Here is a 19,517-nt window from a genome sequence, read left to right as displayed (position 1 = left end):
TTAAAAACCACTATTTATGTTTGTTAACTTAAATAGCACCTGTATATATTAACCAATCTCAAAGAGAGAAGAGGAGACTGGAAATGTAATAGTAGTTTTCATGAGGAGAAAAATTTCCTTAGAAAGTTTCTCTTTTCTTTTAAATCATGTGTGTTTGTGCGTGTGTGTGTGTGTGTGTGTGTGTGTGTGTGTGTGTTGACTCAAAGTCTGGTAGGGAGAAAACTATATTATACTATAAGTAGTTCTGGCACCAGAACTACTTAGGGGTATATGACTATAGTCAGAGATCCTTTTTCCTGATCTATACTATGTGGGCAAATTCCTATTTTGCCTATCTCTCTGGGTAATGGTGAGAAGCTAGTGAAGTCATAATAATACAAAAATGCTTTATGAACTACAAAGAGTTCATAAATGAGAAGTACTGCAGTTAAAACAAAACTCTGGTGGCACAACTTGGCATACGGAAAGACCACACTGTGAAATGTAAGGGCTCAGAACATAAGGATCATAGCCGTAAAGTTACAGTGTAACAGATACTGCGATGATCGATGATCGTGCCACTTACAACTTTCGTGCTGTTTGTCATTGTTTTTAGCCTTCTTCTATACATCACATCATCTTACATTATCAATTTTTCATAACACTTTTCATAACACATCTTTCCAAAAGCCCCCACATTTGTTGGTTTGTGTATGGAGGAGTGTTTGCGTACATGAGGGTCTTGAAAGTCACTGGAGAATTCTTCAAAATTTAAAATGTCCCTGTTGATGAAATAAAATAAAAAACTAGAAACAATCTAAAATTAGCCCTTAAAAAACTGTTTATGAGTGTGTCAGGTGGGGAATTCGTTTTCCTAATCCAGGATATATATTTTATATTGCAAAAGTAACTGTCGGAAGACTAACAGCATCTCTGATAGAATAAAGAAGACATGTAGCTCAAACAGTTCCACATTTATTTAATCTTGCTGTGCATCTATTGTGTAAACATGACCTTTGGGTTTTCTAAGAAATTCAGGGTGAGATTTTAAAAGACAGAATCTTGAGCTAAAATAAGTTGGACTCCATCGACATAAGAAGAGAACTGCTCTAGCTCATAAAACCTGGCCCAAACATCAAAGCAAGGACTGACCACAATTGGAAGTGCTAAAGTTCTGAACCCTAGCATGAGTGATATTTATTTTTCAGTTTTTCAGGTATTTAAATCCTTGTTAAAATAGTATTTTTGAAGTTGTCTTCCTTTTGGTATTCTCACTATTTTTTTGATAAATGCAATAGTTCTCAAAAGCATAAAAGATAGATGGTACACACACACACACACACACACACACACACACACACACACAACTAGTCCCAGTTTCCCGGAAATTATTTTTTGATACAAAATGTGTATATCCAGGGTTTCAAAAACCAAATTACTTTCCCTACTCTGAAACTCGCTCTTCATTCCTCTCTCTCCCTCCAATTATATGCAAACTCCATAGTATATACGTTCTGAATTATAGGAGTATTTAAAATGTCATTCCTTGGGTCCTGATGTTGTCTGAGAATTTAAAACCCAGAAAAACTTTGCTGTTATTGTGCCTTAAAGTGAAGTTTGGACTGTGTCAAAGAGATCACAGATATTTTCAGTTCATTTTCATTTTGCCTGTAAACGCATATAATACATTTGGATCGAGTGAACACATATGATGCTTTTTAGTTAGTTAATAACATAAGCATAAATAAGTGCTTCTGCTTCATTTAAAATAAAATTGAAATAACCAATACATGCAGATTCCCTTTCAATACATCCAGTTATAATGCATTTCTATCCCTCAGATCTGAGAAGACTCATCATTTTAGTTAATTGTCCTTGCTCTGCCAGCTGTCTTGATCAGCAGGCTGGCAGACATCAGCGACAACAGCAGGCATGCTTCTCTTCCTGATTTTCATCTGGCAGAGAAAGCAAAGCCTCAAACCTTCAAATCACAAATAACAAAAATGACCCAATCATCTTAGCGTATTTAGTTATTAGACTAGATCTTCACATTAAAATCTTGTTTGGTAAAACTATGTGTACTTTAGTTGTACACACTGCCTGCTGGGATGGCTTAGCAACCGTTTTAATGCTTTATTATCCTCACTGAATCTGATTTTCCATGAAGTGCATGTAAATGCCACACCAACGGAACCCTTCCCATTTCCTTGGTCCTTTTGTCCAGAATCTGTAATGCTTGGTTTTCCAAATGGACAGAGAGAAAGCAGAGAAATAATGCCTTCCCCTTCTGGTGCTATCCCACTGCCCCATCCGAGTGCCCGACTGCAGGGAACTCATTCTGGGTGAATTCCTGTGTGCGTGGACTTGTATAGAGGTGTCTAAAGCTCACTTTAGCGTGGTAATAGACGGGAACATTTAACTTTGCTTTAAAGTAGGTTTGGTCGCCTAGAAACAAAAAGTCTGCTTTTGGGGAAACATTTTCCATAGTGATTTAAGAACACAATCAAGTAACATAAACATGAAAAGATCGTCTAAAAGGCTGAAGAGATGACTGTCTATATTCTTCTCTATCTCATTTTGGTTTTCTTAACTCCTGGACTGTGGATCAGCTCTAGTTTTAATAGCTTGCACAGTTCCAGTTAAAGGTCTAATAGACTCTATCATAATGAATGAGTTAAGATACCTGTACCTTAAATTTCTCCTCTATGAAAATGGTGAGACTAAGTGATACCTGAGTCCACTTCCAGCTCAGGTATCATCCTGTCATCCTACTATGTTGTCATTATTAATGCAGAAGACATATATTAATAGTCATTTATCTATGTTATATATGTACACCTATACATTCTATAAATAATTAGATACAGTGAACAATAGTCGTATATTATGTTTTAAAAAAATTTTTCTCTTTCAAAACCTATAATCAACTTCTCTAGTTATCATTTCTTTTAACTTTAGAATCCAACCTAGTGTGGCTAAACTGATGCAAAATATGTTACTCTTATATGAGGGTATTCGTGAAATTATAATTAATCTCTTTTACCAAATTCTCACACCTTATCATTAGATTAAGAAAAAACTTCAAAATCAAATTGGGTCCATGTAAGGCCTGTGCCTTACATCTGCAGATTAGAGGCAAATGTACAAATATTAGGGCAAGAGTATAAATGGAAACCCTTGTACAATATATCTAAATACTGAAAAGGTATAAACCAAACTAATAAACTAGTAAGTATGTTCTATCCTCTAACCTTCATGGATATAGTTTCATAATGACTTGGAAAGTTCAAGTGCAGAATTGTTGCCCTCCTTGGAGATCCATGCCAGACCGTGGCGGTGATGCTGGATGAGGAGAGCTGTAACACAGCCCCATCCCGGCCCCGGCCTGCTCCCTTTCTCTCCCACACCTCCCTCCATCCCTCCTCTTGATGACACTCTAGCTCTCACATGTAGACATTCTGGGATGCTCACAGGATCAAACTCCACGCACACACCTCAGAATCCCCACTTCTTTGCCCTCTCCTTCAGTTTATTATTGTGCACACCAGTAGTGCAGTTCACCTTTGGAAGAACAGGCCTAAGAAAGAGGGCACTCACAGCCTTTGAAGTGAGCTCCAGGGTTCTTCCTACCCAAAGCCTAAGGTCAGGGGTCAACCACCAAGTGAGGAGGAATGAACCAGAAAAGAACCCTCTAAAGTACGGCCCAGGGCGAAGGGCAGTACAGAGTCCCCATGTCTGCTTTGGTCACCTCCTTTGGGAAAACTTCACACACACACACACACACACACACACACACACACACACACACACTCTCACACACACACACACACACATTCACTCTCCCCCAAACTAGGTGAGAAGCTGTCTTCTCCTTCACAGCATTTATCACGTCATATAATAACTGTGCTTGGTACTTAGTGTATTCAATAAACTGAGAGACTAAATGATATGAATCAGTGAGTCAGTAAATCAGGTATTGATACAAAGGAATCAGGGTTACATATTTCTCCCGAGCAGTATCATTGCACTCCAGGGGTAGGATTAGGCAGGGTAGATCCAACAGAATACTATAAAACTGCTATTTCTCCAGAATCTTCTTCTATTCACTCAAATATTACAGATTATTTGAATTACAGATTATTGTGTTCATGAATGTGCAAGGTGTAACTAAAAGACTGATTTTCATGAGGACAGTAGTAGTATATCAATTTCTAGTCACCATGGGGCTATTTTTATAATGTAAAAGACAGAAGAAATCTTAGGAATGATCTAGTTTCTCACTTCGTAGATAAAGAATCATTATCAGAGTGAATACATTATTTGACAAAGATACAAAGTAGTCAGTGGCAGAACTAGAGTCCAGTTCACCTGATTGCATTCTTATGCATTTTACAGTTCAGTTCTGCCAGATCTGTGCTTTCCAATACAGTAGCCACTAGCCACATGTGGCTATTTAAATTTAAATTAGGTTAAATAAAATTTAAAATCCAGTTCCCAATAATTGCACTAACTGCATTTCAGTAGCCACATGTGGTTAATGGCTACCGTACTGGATAGAGCAATCTTGACCATTTCATCATTCCAGAAAGTTCTGTTGGACAGTGCTGATCTAGATAGAAAACAGATCTCACTAGTAAACGAATATATATTATACCCCTAAATTTAAGTCCTCCTTCTGTGGATCATGGGATATTTAAATTTCAGCAGCTAGTGTTTCTCAGCATTGTTGATTTAAAATAGGAAAAGCACTTATAACTGACTAAAAATACTTTTTACTGAGTGTAGTGTAGGGTGATAGGCCTTTGTGAACCATAAATTTGTTTCCTTTATGGTACACTGGGGAAGTATGCTTAATCACTGAGGGCAGAGGAAGCCTGTTAATTTTTTCTTTCTTTCCGGGTCATTTCCATCTTGGGTTTAACAATGAGAAACAATTTATTCAATATTTAGAAGGGATGGAGCAAGCTAATTTCAGCCCTGGATATATGGTGAGAGGTGATAGTCTCTGTTTTGGAACCTAATCAGAACGTGGATTCTCAAATACCTAGATCTGTCTTTAATCTGCTGGTGATAGTTAATGCTAAACATTTAGTCTTGGGTCCTAGTTTTGTCACATAGCGAGAAAAATGTATTCTTTAATTTCCTGAGCTTTAAGAGACCTCCCTTACAGAGGTCACAGCTTCATGATTTTGAGAAATACCAGTAAATGAGTCATCCTGGTTTAATATTTCCCCAAAACAATCAGCACATAAAATAGAAAAGTCAGAAATAATTTATTTTTAAAAATAATTACTCCATTTAAAAGTGTTTTTCATCAAATATTTATGAATTAATGTAATGAAGTGCCATCTTATTGACAAGACCTAAATGAGACCTGTTTTAGAGGAACTTCTTCAAATAATAGAAATTATGGAGTGCTATTGTTGAAACAAAAATACCAGATCCTTAAACAGAAACAACTGCCTCCAAACTGGTAACTCTTTCCAGTGAGGTTGAGGTAGGCATGATAGTTTGAGCAGTAAAATAATGGAGGAAATCTGATAAATGGAATTTAATATTTTTTATGTTGATTAATTCATTGTTTCAGTTGAGTCAGTAATTATTTTTTTGCTAGGCTCTGACCTAAGTGCTGAGGATGTAAAATATATGGACTGAGGAATTTGCTGCCTAGCCGAGTATATTTTATAAATATGTAAATATATTAAAATACAGACAATTAAAATGTGCTTGAGAAGCACAGAGGATAAAAACAAACTCTGTCTGGGTGCATTGGGAAAGGCTCACAAAGGAAGTGAATTATGACCACTAAACCTAGAAGAATGATTAAGAACTTCACATGAAGGCCAGTAGGAGGCTGCTTGGGAAAATACAAATGATTAAGTGGGATGGAAGACAGAGTCCATGAAAGACTCAAAACAAGAGATGAGGCTCTCCCATGTCCGCACCAGCCGTTCTTTTCTTGTTTATGCTGCGTTCCTTCATACCCAGTTCAACTAAATCATTCATTGGCTTTTACACTGAAAACATTTCAGCACACTCTCTTATATTCTAAACATTTCCCAGTAGTTTCTAGTTTGGCACTTCCACACACTTAAGCTATGAAATCTGAATCTTGTAAAATATCGCTTGAATTATACTCCAGACATACATATAATTGTGGCTAGGGTTTATGTTTCTTGACCTTCCCTCATCAAACATCCAAGTAGAACATGGAATTTTATAGAAGTACATCTTAAGTGAATCTTGTTCAGGACAAATTTCCATTATTTATTTCAAATTTCCTCTTACTCTTTATAAACCAAGTTTATAGATTTTCTGATCTTGTGATGCATTTGACCAGATTAATATCTTTCAAAAAGGTATAATTAAAGTCTGCTGCATCAAACCCTTGAGAGCGTCTGATACTAATATTTTATGACTCTATAAGTTAGATTATATGTGTTATCATTCTTCCCTATGGAACCAGATTTTTAAAAGTATTTTCTTCATTTTATTAGATTAAATCATGGAAAATTTCTTAACTCGAAAAGGAAATACTTTTAAATGGCTCAATCGTTTGGGGCTTTTATCCTTCCCTTCACAGGTGGACCACCTCTTTCTGGTTCCCTGTGTTTTTTATTACAGAAGCTGGTTGTATATTCTTGTATCTAGAAATGACCAGCAGCTTTCAGAGCTTCACCTTTTACTGTCAGCCATCAGGGACAGAACAGGAACTGTGTCCTCCCCCTGCTCACACACAACATCATTTCCTAATAGCAGGCAACCAGCACTGGCCTTCAGACACCTCCCAAGAGGCATCCGAAAGCACATCATTTAGAAACTCTGCCTCCTGTTTAAATAATTAATACCTCAATCAAATTTGTGCTAACATCGACAGTGTCAGAAAAATTCGTTAATTTTTCCCATTCCATCACCTACAAGCAAAGGTTTTTTTCAAATTAAAATTTACAAAAAAATGTTTATGAACTGGAAAGTACAGTAAGTGCATAATGGTTATAGAAACATCCTTTTCTTAACCGCTGGCTTTGAAGCTTCCCTTGGGTGGATAATTCTACCTTCCGTTTGCATGATGGCTTTCTGAAGTACGTTAGCGACCTTACACCTACATCCGCACCCACACCACTCTGGGTGTTAACGAGATCGCGGAACTAAGATGGTTTGGGCTTTGCTGTTTCAGTGTGGAAGCCACGAACTGAAATCCTCCACTCACTCTTGCGCTTAGAGCTGATCTACCGGCTGTTAGCAAAGGCCATAGTGTTAGAAACACGCTCGTGAACACAGGGTGAAAACTCTTGACATTCCTGTCTGGAGACACTGTTTTGTCTATGGTATAAGAAAAAACTTGATGTACTTTATGCATGGATTCATTCCTTCATTTTTATAATGTTTATGACATTCAAAGTAAACACCATTGCGCTTATCATCACCCAGAAGGCCATACAAATATGGTCTCCCTTCCTTACCCGTATCCCCATCTTGTGCTCCTACCTACGGCCTCCCTGGTATTCTTTGAACACACTTAGCATGTGCCCACCTCTTGACCTTTGACCTTGCTGTTCCCACAGCTAGGACACCCTTCTCCCTCTGTATGCCTGGCTCCCTGCCTGACCTCTTCCAGAGCTCCGTCCAGTAGTCTGTTTATCAGTGAGGCCTTCACTGACCACCCCCTCCCCCAATTTAAAGACTACTGCATCTACACCTCCTTATCCCAATCCCCCTGTTGGCTTTAACACTTACCACCCCATACAATTTTATATTTTACTTGCTTATTTGTTTACTGTCTTTCTCTATTCACTAGAATATGAAGTCCAGGGGGGGCATGCATTTTTCCTTAGTTTGTTCACTGCTGTATCCCCAGTGCCTACAACATTGCCTGACATTCAATGGGCATTCGAAAACTATCAAATGGATGAATTAATGAATGAACTCGAAAGGGTTCACTGAACAAGTACTACATGCCAACTACTGTGTGTGACAAAAGACATTTAGAGTGAAGAAAGAAGTAATCAGACAATTACAATACTGTTGGCAATGTCTATGAAAGAAGTGCTCTCATAGGGGTGCTTGGAAGAACAAAAGAAGGGCACATAACCCCATAATTCAGAGCTCAGGGTGGGGATACTGAGCTCTGAATTATGGAGTACATGGAAGAGAGAGGACCAGAGAGAAAAAAACCCATTATAGAAACCAACAGCCAGAGGTGTAGAGATGCGAAAGCATGACTTATGTGTTGAATTGCTATTGCAAAAGCTTGGACTTCTCTCAAAAGCTATGGAAAGCCACTGAAGGATTTTTTCAGCACAGGAAAGATATGAACCCGTTGCCTGTTAAAAAGCTCACTCAGGCAGCACTGAAGGAGAAAGGACTGAAGGAGAGTGAAAGCAGAGTGGACCTTAGGTGGATGTCACATCAGCTAGTGAGTGAGAAGCAGGTTTGAACAAGAGCATAACAATGCAGCTGAACAAGAGGCTGGAGCAGAGAGATATTCTTGAGTAAATATCTGGTGGACTTGGAGCAGAAGGAGTAAAGGATCCTCTCAGTCCTGATTGACATACTTTTGGCAAAGACAATCACTAAATGGGGACTATCACATTTCTTTAACTTACTTGCTTACCATATTCTACACAATATTTTACATAAACTTTAGAGATGGAACCTAGCAGGGGTGGCGTATATAGGAAAGAAAATCATGTGCACAATGTAAATTTCTTACTCATTTATAAGTTTTAACTTTGCATAGCTCTCCATGGCCTCTTCTGAAAGATCATGAAAACTTTGGTGTAAAAGTTCCTTTGCAGACAAGTGATATTGTTGCTTCACACTTAGAAGTTTTCAGTGACTTATTCGTTTGAATAACGATATGTCCATTATACAAAATCTTTCAATGAAAACCGTTTATATATTTTACAATACCCAGAACCCATATTGAAAGGAGCATATTTTAAGGTTCAAATTATATTTTAACACTTCTGGGGTTACACTTAAAATAGCTTAATATGTTGAGGTTCTATATGTTACACACTGTATAATCTTGAGACATATATAAAGAAATTATTTTGAAAAGTGAAAGAGACGAGATTATTCCCGTCTACTTGGTTGTATACAAAGTATATGGAAATATAAAGGCGCCTGCCAAGAGAATATCTAAGAAAGGAACAACTCACTGATTAATTAAAATGGACTAAAAAGATTGACTCTTTGGCTTGGAAAACTATTTGATCCAAACTTATTAAGTCATGGGGATAACAATAATGTAATTATTTTAGAAATCTTAGAACACACCAAAAGTGACTTTAATTTTAGGAATAATAAGAAACACTAGTTAGACTAGTAAGTAACGAACTTATGACATTCTTTATCCAAGTCATTATCATAATGATTTTTGACGCAGGCTGAAAATATAAATAAGATAAAAGATTAGGTAGATAAGTTAATGAATGGTTCTATGGCTTTTGTCCATACTTTATATATTTATATTTGTACTAGAAACCACAAAACTAATCAAATGTAGAAATCTTAATCAACTGGTAGCAATATACCCTAACTTCAAAATCAATTTTTGAGTGGTGAAACTTTCATTTGTAAGTTCAAATTTTATGACCACAATATCATAAATATAAAATGGTATTATTAATCTAAGGATACTCAAAGCACATACATAAAAGCAAAGTCTTTATCGGTAAAACAACTGTTTGGCATCTATGTGTGTGTGTGCACAGGTGTATACTTACTCAAGTGTGTGTCTGTGCCTTATATTCAACTCTGCTTTATTCTCAGTCCCCTCCTAGTAACGGATGACACTCTCCTTGGCTTGCTATCATTTTTCCTGCCAGTGAGATCAAAGGAGAATGTGCACATTTTGGGTAGTTGAGAATATATCCTCAGCAAATAGTTGTGAATAATCCACAAGACATGTATTCACAATTCAAAATAGATGTTGTATCCTAAACACTGCTTTTATTTTTTTGAGTTTAGTAAAAATAGCAGTAGTTTCCTAAAGTGAAGAAAAACATATTTATTTTCATTTTAGCAATCCTGTGACTTGCATTAAATAGTCCTAAAATATTCAATTAATATAATTTTATGGATTTCAGTTATAAGTAGTCTTTCTAAATCTCTGATCTAATGTGATCATGCAACAGAGACCAAATTAGAAAGTACCAAATATGTTAGTCTTTAGTTAAAATCACTTGATTTAACATTTGCTCTTATTTTTGTATAAAGTATTCCCTTCCAGGGTTATACATTAGTGTAATGAAGTATCCAATTTTAGTGAACAATATTGTTTCAAGTGGCAAAGTTTGGTTTATAATAGGAAACAAACGTTTTTGAATTGAACATATACATTCTCAGTCTAAACATTGAATTAATGTACTTTTTGTTATATGATTTCCTTTCTAACATCAACATTTTAAGAAGTGAAATACTCTGGAGACGCTTGGAAAAATGGAATCACAGACAGTGATAAAACCCAAGTCTTTTCTTCACTCTCAGATCTCCTATCACTACTCACTACAGCTTCCAAACTCTGCCTTTACTTAGCACTAACGTTCCCTTCCCAAACAATTTACCCAAGTGAGGAAATGATTAAACATGTTTATGTGCTAAGGGGAAGGAACTAGTGGAAAGCAGGAGGCTCTGATACGGATGCAGGGATAATTGATTTTCTCAAATCCCAGAGGGCGGAGGCAAGGATGGATTCCAGAGTCTACACAGTGCGTTCGCCCTGCATAGGAGCCTCTTCTTCCTCTGACACAGGAGGGAGGTCCAATGGGTTTGAACTGATGAGAGACATGATGTTGAGGGAATTTACACCTGATAGCCTCTAGTTGCTCTGCAAAATCTAAAACAGAGAGAATTTTAAATAGAAGGAGTGTGCAGGGTGGGGAGAATGTCTGACCACACAGATATGTCAGATAGCAAACTCATTAAGAAGTTGGTTGGTTGAATAATCTAAAAGAATCATATATATATGATAGTGTACAGTGTACCTTTGCTAATCTAAAGATGAGGAAATTATAGGAGGAGATTATTAGTCTTGTGAGGATTACAAAATAATTTAGGAGGAACAGATTCTTCTACTGTTCCTAAACATTGTGTATTTTTAATTAAAAAAAAAAATTATGCACGATCACTTTTTCCTCTAGTGACCACTCTAGCGCTTTATTTAATGTTTCAGAGTATGAATGTAAGATGCTGATCAACTGAAATATCTGTCACTCATTAAAAATAAGCTACCCATTAGTTAAGTGTAATGGGATAAAGAGCTTTTTATATAAAATGATAGAGTGTCTATAACGTTGTTAAAATATACTAAAATTAAAAGTACTTTTTTAAAAATTGGAAGAAAATGCTTACAATGTTTAATTAAAAAAATAGACATGAATAGTTAGAATTGTAACTGTATCTCTTTGTGCATCTTCTCCACTGTCCCAAAGCCATGCCTTGTTCTAAATAAAGCCAACTGAACCCCAACACTGACTTTGTGCTTGAAAACTTGCTAAATCTCAGAGCTGCCACATTTCCGTTTTATATGTAAATATTTCCATTCATCTTCCTAAATATTATATTTCTTCCTCCCTCACTCCACCCCTTAATATTATAGTTTGTGCAACAGCTGACCACATCTTTTGTTCCCTTTTCTGGTACATACTAGATGCCACAATTCACCGTGTCATCCCTTATTTGTAAACAAATGTTTGTGCAGGTCAATTGGCCACATTTCATAAGAGGAAGAATAGAATAAAATATGTTTATTTGTAATGCTGTTCAATTATTTCCTTTGCAAATCTGATGACCAAAGTTTTGAAGATGCAGAAGTCATATAATGTGTTCATTCACTGGGGAAGGGAACTGCACTACATTTTAACTGCTTCTAGCAGCAGCATCTCAATCTTCCTAAATGAGACTGGTGTGATAGATTTGCAGGTATTTGAAGAAACAGATGCGCTGGGATAACAAAGATTATTTCTTTTTTAAAGGAAAAAAAATCAGGATCTTACTGCATATGCTTAATGTTCTTCAAAGAGAACACGAGAGAAGAAAAGATTTCTTGTGTACTTCCAACTGAAAGTTTTCATTTTCCTTGATGTAAAAACATGAGCATATTTCATCACAGTTAAGAGAACCTTATAGAATAGCACAGTTTTAATTGGTCATTTAAGTTTAAATGGTTACAGTATTATGTTAATTGAATTTTTTTTTAGGGTCCCCTGGGGCCTCCAGGACAAAAGGTAGAGTATAATAAACGATACTGTGAAAGTAATTATGTTCCTATTGCCTAATGGCTAAGCATGAAAGTTGAATGACATTAGCCACTGTAAACTATGCTGAAACCCTCTGGTTTGTGCAGTCTGCTTTCTAAAAAATACAATCATATAGCATGAACCATAAGCTTTCTAATCAACTCCATTACAGAAAATCCAGTAAATCCAGAGCAGACTGCTTTAAAGCTGTCTGCCAAACTTGTAGGTTATTGAATTTTTAATTCAAATACTGGTAAAACACAGCAAAACTTTGAATGTGAAGGTTCATAGGACATTGAAAATTGAATGCGAAGCCTTGCTCTAATATTTGATTGCCAAATGACTAAACAAAGGATGTACTTGTTGCTTGGTGACTGTATTGGAATGGCCCACTAGTGTTTTCTTTTGCTGAGGTAACCTACAAAGTGACTTCCTGACTGTCATTTCAACGTTATCCACAGTCATCAGAATTGACCATTATATTCTGCTGGAGAGGGTCTAAAACTTCTAAAATTAATCAGTACTGCAGTAATAAACATCAATAACAGGCTGATGGCCCTTTGCCAAAAAAATATAACTAAGTCCTCATTCCACCTCCCACCCTGCAAGGGGAGGGAAAAAAGGATATTTAACCTGCAGAAAACTAAATAAAACAATTGTATGACAACAGGTGGAAAAGTGATTATCTTTATCTTTGGAATCCATCAAAGATGGAGACTTTTTATCCTTAAGCATTGGGCATGTGGCATCTGTTGAAACATAATCCTCCAAACCAAGTAAAAGCCAACGAGTTGTGAGACAATTTGTGTATAGGAACACTTTGTCCTCTGCAATAATGTCTCTATTAAGCTTGGTGTGAAATTGTAAAGCTACCCTAATCCACATGCAACCAGGATAAAATTACTGCCTCAGGCTTTGGGAAGTCCTTTAATGATGCACGCAATACAATCATGGAAAGCACCAAGGAACTTGCCATCTCTATTTGTTTTGTATATAATGACTATCTTTTAATAGACTATTTATCAGAGCAGTTTTAGCTATATAATGAGTATTTTTAAAACTTTAGCTCCTTATTGTTAAGAAATCTAATATTATACATCTACTAAGAAAAAGTTATTTTCTAGTGCTAGGCAAAGAATAAGCACATTGTCTTTAAAAAAAAAAAAAAATGGTTTCTCCAGAGCATAAAAGGGAGGTGTCTCGAGGGAAATAACATCACTATTTGAAAACATTTGCTAATGTTACTGTATCCAGGTAAATGTCATAGATTTTCCTCGGGTAACAATTAGCTCTCTTATTCTCAGTTCACCCCATCTCTGTCCAACCACTGGCATTCACCCCAGCATGCACGTGTACTTTAATATTTAGTGTACAGAAGTCATGTTGTTTCTAGTGAATACTTAACAGTTGTAACAACTTTTCTAGTCTGCTTTGCTAGCCATATTCATACTCATGTGGCCTAAATGTATTCCCTGAAAGTCCAGGGGGAAATGCTGCAAATACAACAAATTTGAGTTTACAACACAGATCCCTTATTTGACTAATTGTTGAACAAGTGGTTATTATTTCAATTACTTTTTGCTTTATGGTATTTAAACTTATGAAATACAAGAGTTACTGCTACTGCTAAGCTCTTTCCAGGTGGAACTAAGCCTATTTATTTCCTAAAAACACTTAAATTTAGAGCCATGTGGCCTTGTGATAGCCACGAATCTCAATTTATGATGTGACTTTTTAAAAAAATCATATTACAGTTAAGTGGATAATTAGAAACATGGCTAAATTTAACTCCATAGTTTCTGGGAAAGCTTGATGAATCTGCTTACATTATGGTATGTTTAAACACAGTAGATAAGAACTGAAAAATATAGCCTCCCAGATGTTATTGAGTAAGGTAGAGTTATGACTGACATAACTAATACAGTATAAATTTAGAATTGAAATGTTTGTGATATCAATTTAATTTAATCATGTGTCCCCATAGGGTTCTGTTGGAGCACCTGGAATTCCAGGGATAAATGGGCAAAAGGTGAGTTCTACAGAATATGGTATTCTATAGGTTTTTGATCATTTGGAGATGATTAAAATTTGAAAATTATTCCAGTCCTGTAATGTTAGTAATAAGTTGTATGCTTATTAAACCTCTACATATACTTTTGAAATATAGGGAAATTATGGTGCAAATGATCAAAGTAGTTTAAATGTTAAAGATGCATTAAACAGTCAGAAACTCAGAAAATTTTCCATTTTATTTTGATAAGTTATATGAAATACAACTATATCTTTCCATAAATATATATGGAGTCCGGAAAATACTATGTTTAACATAAATTGTGATAAACAAAATGCATTCTAGTTCATTCTTGTCATACCAAAAGCAATATATATTATTTCTTTCATTAGCAAAACTTAATCTTACAGAGGGAATCTATTGGAATCTTCTGAATCCAGAAGCAAGCTCTTTTTACTGTAAAGCAAAATTGAGAATTAAGTAGACTTTCCAAGCTCTGGTGGCACACTTTTATTGTACTGTTAATAATAAGGGGGGGAAATAAAATGAAAAAAAAAAAAAAAGAAACTCTCACAGGTCTACATAGATATATCTATGTACATGTGTACCTTTATCCTGGCAACATACTTACTAGTTGGAAAAAACACCTAGCTTTATCCACAGGTAGGTCTGATATTTTGTGCTTCCCAACAGACTGACTGGCTCTTCAATCTGGAACCTCTACAGAGACCAGGAAAGCCATGGTGGCAGCTAATAAAGCCACTAGCTGGGCCAGTGTACTAGGAGCCAGGGAGCTGAGCTAGGGACTTTCCTGTCTCCCTCATAGGTTTTGGCCTGGCTCTGTGAAATCCATGATCCATCAGCTGGTCTTCCCAGAGGATTTTAAATCCATGCATTGAATTCTGAAATCATAAGGAGCCCAACCCTTACAGACAGAATAAACCCCCTCATGACTTTCTCCATCTTGTCCATCTTTTCTTCTCTAATAAGACACCAATAATCACAATTTAAAGCCTACTGAGTGGCTTACGAGCATGAGTCTGCCTCTTAGAGACCGTGAATTTTGGCAAAATCTATGCATTCTCTGGCCTCAGTTTTCTCATCTGTAGAAGCGAGAGAATAGCAATTCCTACCTAACAGGGTTATGGGAAAACCCTATGACAGTGTTTGATGTTACTATTAATACTAAACAGTTTCCTTCATTTTATTTCAGTGAAATTCTGGAAATTTGATTGATTGCTCTTTTCTAAGAGTCTCTCTGTTTCCAGAATTCCTCAATTCCCAAGTGAAATTAATGTTATCAGCCAAGACTCACGGTATCTTTTAGTCCACCAACCAAACAGTGCACACTCACCAGAAGTGAACGGCCCATGCCACAGCTGTTTTCCTTTTAGTAAAATGCATATCATTTTGTTTCACAAATCCTGGTGGAGATTAACTTTCTGTTTAGAAATTGCAGAGCATGGAGAAGGACATAAGCAACAATGTGAAAGTGTGTTCATTAGAAGATGGATTTGAAAATTACATAACTCAGGATAATATTTAGAAAGGACAAAATACGTATATAGCATAAGCATTGTTTTTAATATTGGTGAAAAACAAGACTTGTATACCTAAGGTTGATGTTTTCCTTTTTCTTCTTCATTTCTTTACTTTTTTCAACTTTGAAACAATCAGGAAAATTTATAGAAGTCTTTAACCTTAAATAAAACAACTTTAAACTTGTCATATGTATGCTTATGAAGACTACATATTCTTTATTTTTGCAAAGGAAATATGCAATTTCCTTAGCAAGAGAAAGGAATGTGACATTTTCTTGTCCTAGTTACCAAGTTTAAATTATATTTCAACTAAATAGACAGTTAATATTGCAGTTTTATGTCTTGCTATACATCTTTCTGGCTTTTAAAGTGTTTTCTATAAGACCTAGGGAAGCTAAATGATTTCACACTTTTATGATGATATCGGCAAAATATAGTTTAAATTTGTTTTTCCTACTCCATAGAACTTAACCTAAAATTTTGTGTGTGGAATTTCTGTTAATCCTGGTCATTATGTAACATTTGTAATATTTAGTGTATCATCTTTAGGAAAATAAAGTGCAAAAAAGAGTCCCCTTCACTGAAACAGCAGGTCATTTAGACAGTAAAAACAAAGTTCTAAATAGAGTAACAGTTCTATACTTAGAAAACACGAAATAAGTCTTGGATCTCTAGAATTTGCTTCTCTTAAGAAGAGAGCTTACAGTGACATAATTTTTTAAAGCACCTCAATGTCCTTAAACTGTCTTGAGAAAACATCTTTTCCACATTACAATTTTACTTTTTCCAAAGACATACTTTTAATGCTTAGAAAATAGTTTTCAGACAATGGTTAAGAAAGGATATGCTTTTTAAGCCATCAGAAAAATATGGCAAATAACTAGAAAATAAAACGATTTTTCTCCTATAAAAAAGAAAGAAAACTAGAAAATATTTTGTTTTCCACCGGAACATTTTCCATCCATTCAAATTAACAAAATTAGTGATTGGCTTTGGCTACTAAACTTGGTGGTGACTTTTCTTTTCTTTCTTTTTTTTTTTACTTTCCATTGTTTTACTCCTTTCCTGTAAATTTTGGTCACCTTGATTGCTAATCTGAATATTTCTTATTTTTGTAATAGTCTTCCAGTTCTTCAGATCATATTAGGAAAAAGACTGATATAAGCAGTAACATGGCATTAAACTCCAATCTCGCTCCTTGCATCACGATCTATGATGGACTACTAAGCACCTTTCTGTAAAAAGTGGGAGGCTGTGTAGGATGAGGGATGGACTCTGCAGTCAGAGGGAGAAGGCTTCCAGCCTCTCTCCTTGACTGGGCAAGTTACTGAACATTTCTAAGGCTCAAGTGTAAACCACAAACACAGACCTTGCACGATTAACTAGATAATGCCTCTAAAGTGAATGTAATGTAATAGGTACTCAATAAATGTTGTCAAGTATATTAGCAGTATTATCACACTTTAAGAGTATCAGCAAATAAACCTTAGGCTTACTCTCAAGTTGGGAGCAGAAGCCAATTGACTTCATGATACAGAGAAAATGAATATGCAAAATTACACACAAATGTAATGTACAAAATATAAATATAAAATAGTTATCTGTCACTTGGCTCCCCACTTCTTACCCCCCCTCCCCGCCCCCTGCCCCACGTGCTGCATACCAGGTCGTTAGTTGGGATGTAGGGACTGTAGATAAGGGAAAGAGAAGGACACGTCTCGTCTTGTTATCTGAAAGCCCAGCCATCAGCATGGCGTGGTGTGGGAGCGTGTCCTGGGGTCCGGACACTCTGTGCTCTTACACCTCACATGCAGCCTCTGAAAGGCCCTTTTCCTCTCTGGGTCAAGCGGCTTCATTTGTAACATGAGAGAGGGTGCTGCACTGATTTATCTCTAAGGCCCTAAGTGATACTGTGCACCGACAAAAAATCACCTGTATCTCACTTCCAATTCCACCAACTTGGAACATCTTCTGTTCCCAGTTCTGAAAGCTGTCATTTCCATAATTTGGATTTCTTTCTAACAACTGAAGAGGTTAGGGAAGATTTCATGGTGTCTTACCTAAAAATATAAAAAGCTGCCCTCTTCTCCCCCGGCTAATTGTACACAAAAAATTTTGTGATTCTCATGAATAGATCTTGTTGGTAAAGGTATAATCAGTATTTTATTTGTGCCCCATGATGCCTTCTCTCTCTCTCTCTCTCTCTCTCTCTCTCCCTTTCTCTTACACACACACACACACACACGCACACACACTCACAGAGATATATCTCAATATTTGTCAATTAAATCCTACTTCTCAGATATACTGGAGAAGTTGGGCTTTTAAAAATAATTTTGTAGTAGAACTTTTTTAAACTGAAGCATCCTTCTACAAAATACATGGATATATATTTATGTACGTATGTGTGTGTGTGTATATATATATATATATATATATATATATATATATATATATGCATATATGTATATAACTTCTAAATTTCAATCTTTAACCAGTATTATTATAACCCTGTCCTTTTCTACTCTTTCTACATTTTCACATTAGTTGGCATCCATAAGAATAAATCATCATAATGACAATTTATTTGACTAGCAGTCAGCTCCCATTGCTATGTAAATACCATAGCAGAGGAGGTCTGGGGAGAGATATAGGGTATATTAGAAATCTGATTTGTGCATCCCTTAGTACACATCCTCGGCACTATGAAAATAACGTTAGGGTTTCAGGATTCTAAACAAAGTATTTTGTCTAAGCTGGAATTGTTCTGAGGCCACAGCGTCATAGGGATCATTTCCAAAGCAAAACATAAATACCAGATGATCTTGTTTCATGTATTTTTCAAGTGTTTTCTAGAATTTATTTTTAAAACTTCAAAATATAATATAAATAAAAAATTGCTATTAGTGCATCATCTATGAATCTATCCCGAGATAGATAGCTGTGTGATTTTTAAGTCACATTAAATTTTAATTAGTTTATAGTTACGGTGTTTAGAGTTCCTTTTCATCTCTTATCCGTGGGTCTCACAGTTCTTCACTGACATTCATGCTCACAGCATACTTCTAATGACATTTTTATCGTAAGTATATTTAGAGAGAAGATAAATTTAATCTCTCAGGCTTCCAAAGGTCAAGCTGTTTATTCAAGTCTATACAGTGGGCTATGCAATGAACTCAATATTTTTCATTCTTGATTTACTTACTGTAACCACTAAATACATTTTTTTTGCTACCTTAACTCTATCATTGAACAGTCTGAATTAAATTCCTGAAGGATTTGAATATGTTATAGTTCTGTATGTTTTCTAGTTAGTTAGCATAAAATTTTCCAGTAGTGGAATTTACTCTGTGATCTATTACCCAACACATTTATGACTTTTTTATTTCAGACTTTATTTTAAATGAAGATGTTTAGAGTAAATGAAGTGATTAATTTCTGATTCCAGATTAAGTAATAATTCAGGAAATGTACCTTACAGCAATTAAGCCCTTTTGCAGGTTAAAGTTGAGAATTAATTCATTTTTATTAATATTTCTATCTTTTAATGTTAGCAGTTGTGTATTTTAGAATATGAAGAATACATGACTGTTTTTCCTCTAGTAACTATGTATAATAGAATGTGTTCTTTGTTTTTAAAGAAACATCATTTTTATCTATCACAGGATATTTATATTGTCAAATCCCTTCATCCCTGAGTGTGATTCATACATTCTGAGGCATTTTTATATATAAGCTTAC

General features: G+C 35.7%; 1 protein-coding gene across 1 annotated transcript in view; it reads left to right on the top strand.

Annotated features, from left to right (window-relative positions):
- The window catches only part of COL25A1 (collagen type XXV alpha 1 chain), a 437,107-nt gene that overhangs the window by 323,323 nt on the left and 94,267 nt on the right, over nt 1-19,517 (top strand). Inside the window, exons 11-12 of the mRNA XM_088792400.1 lie at nt 12,186-12,212; nt 14,209-14,253. Of these exons, the coding sequence (XP_088648526.1) occupies nt 12,186-12,212; nt 14,209-14,253 (72 nt within the window). The remainder of the gene's footprint in view (nt 1-12,185; nt 12,213-14,208; nt 14,254-19,517) is intronic.

Source organism: Rhinolophus sinicus, chromosome 1 (assembly GCF_057876585.1).
Source record: "Rhinolophus sinicus isolate RSI-liver-muscle chromosome 1, RSI-T2T, whole genome shotgun sequence".
NCBI classification, from domain to species: Eukaryota; Metazoa; Chordata; class Mammalia; order Chiroptera; family Rhinolophidae; genus Rhinolophus; species Rhinolophus sinicus.
The sequence above is the reverse complement of the archived record's forward strand: the minus strand, read 5'-3'. Positions and strand labels throughout refer to the sequence as shown.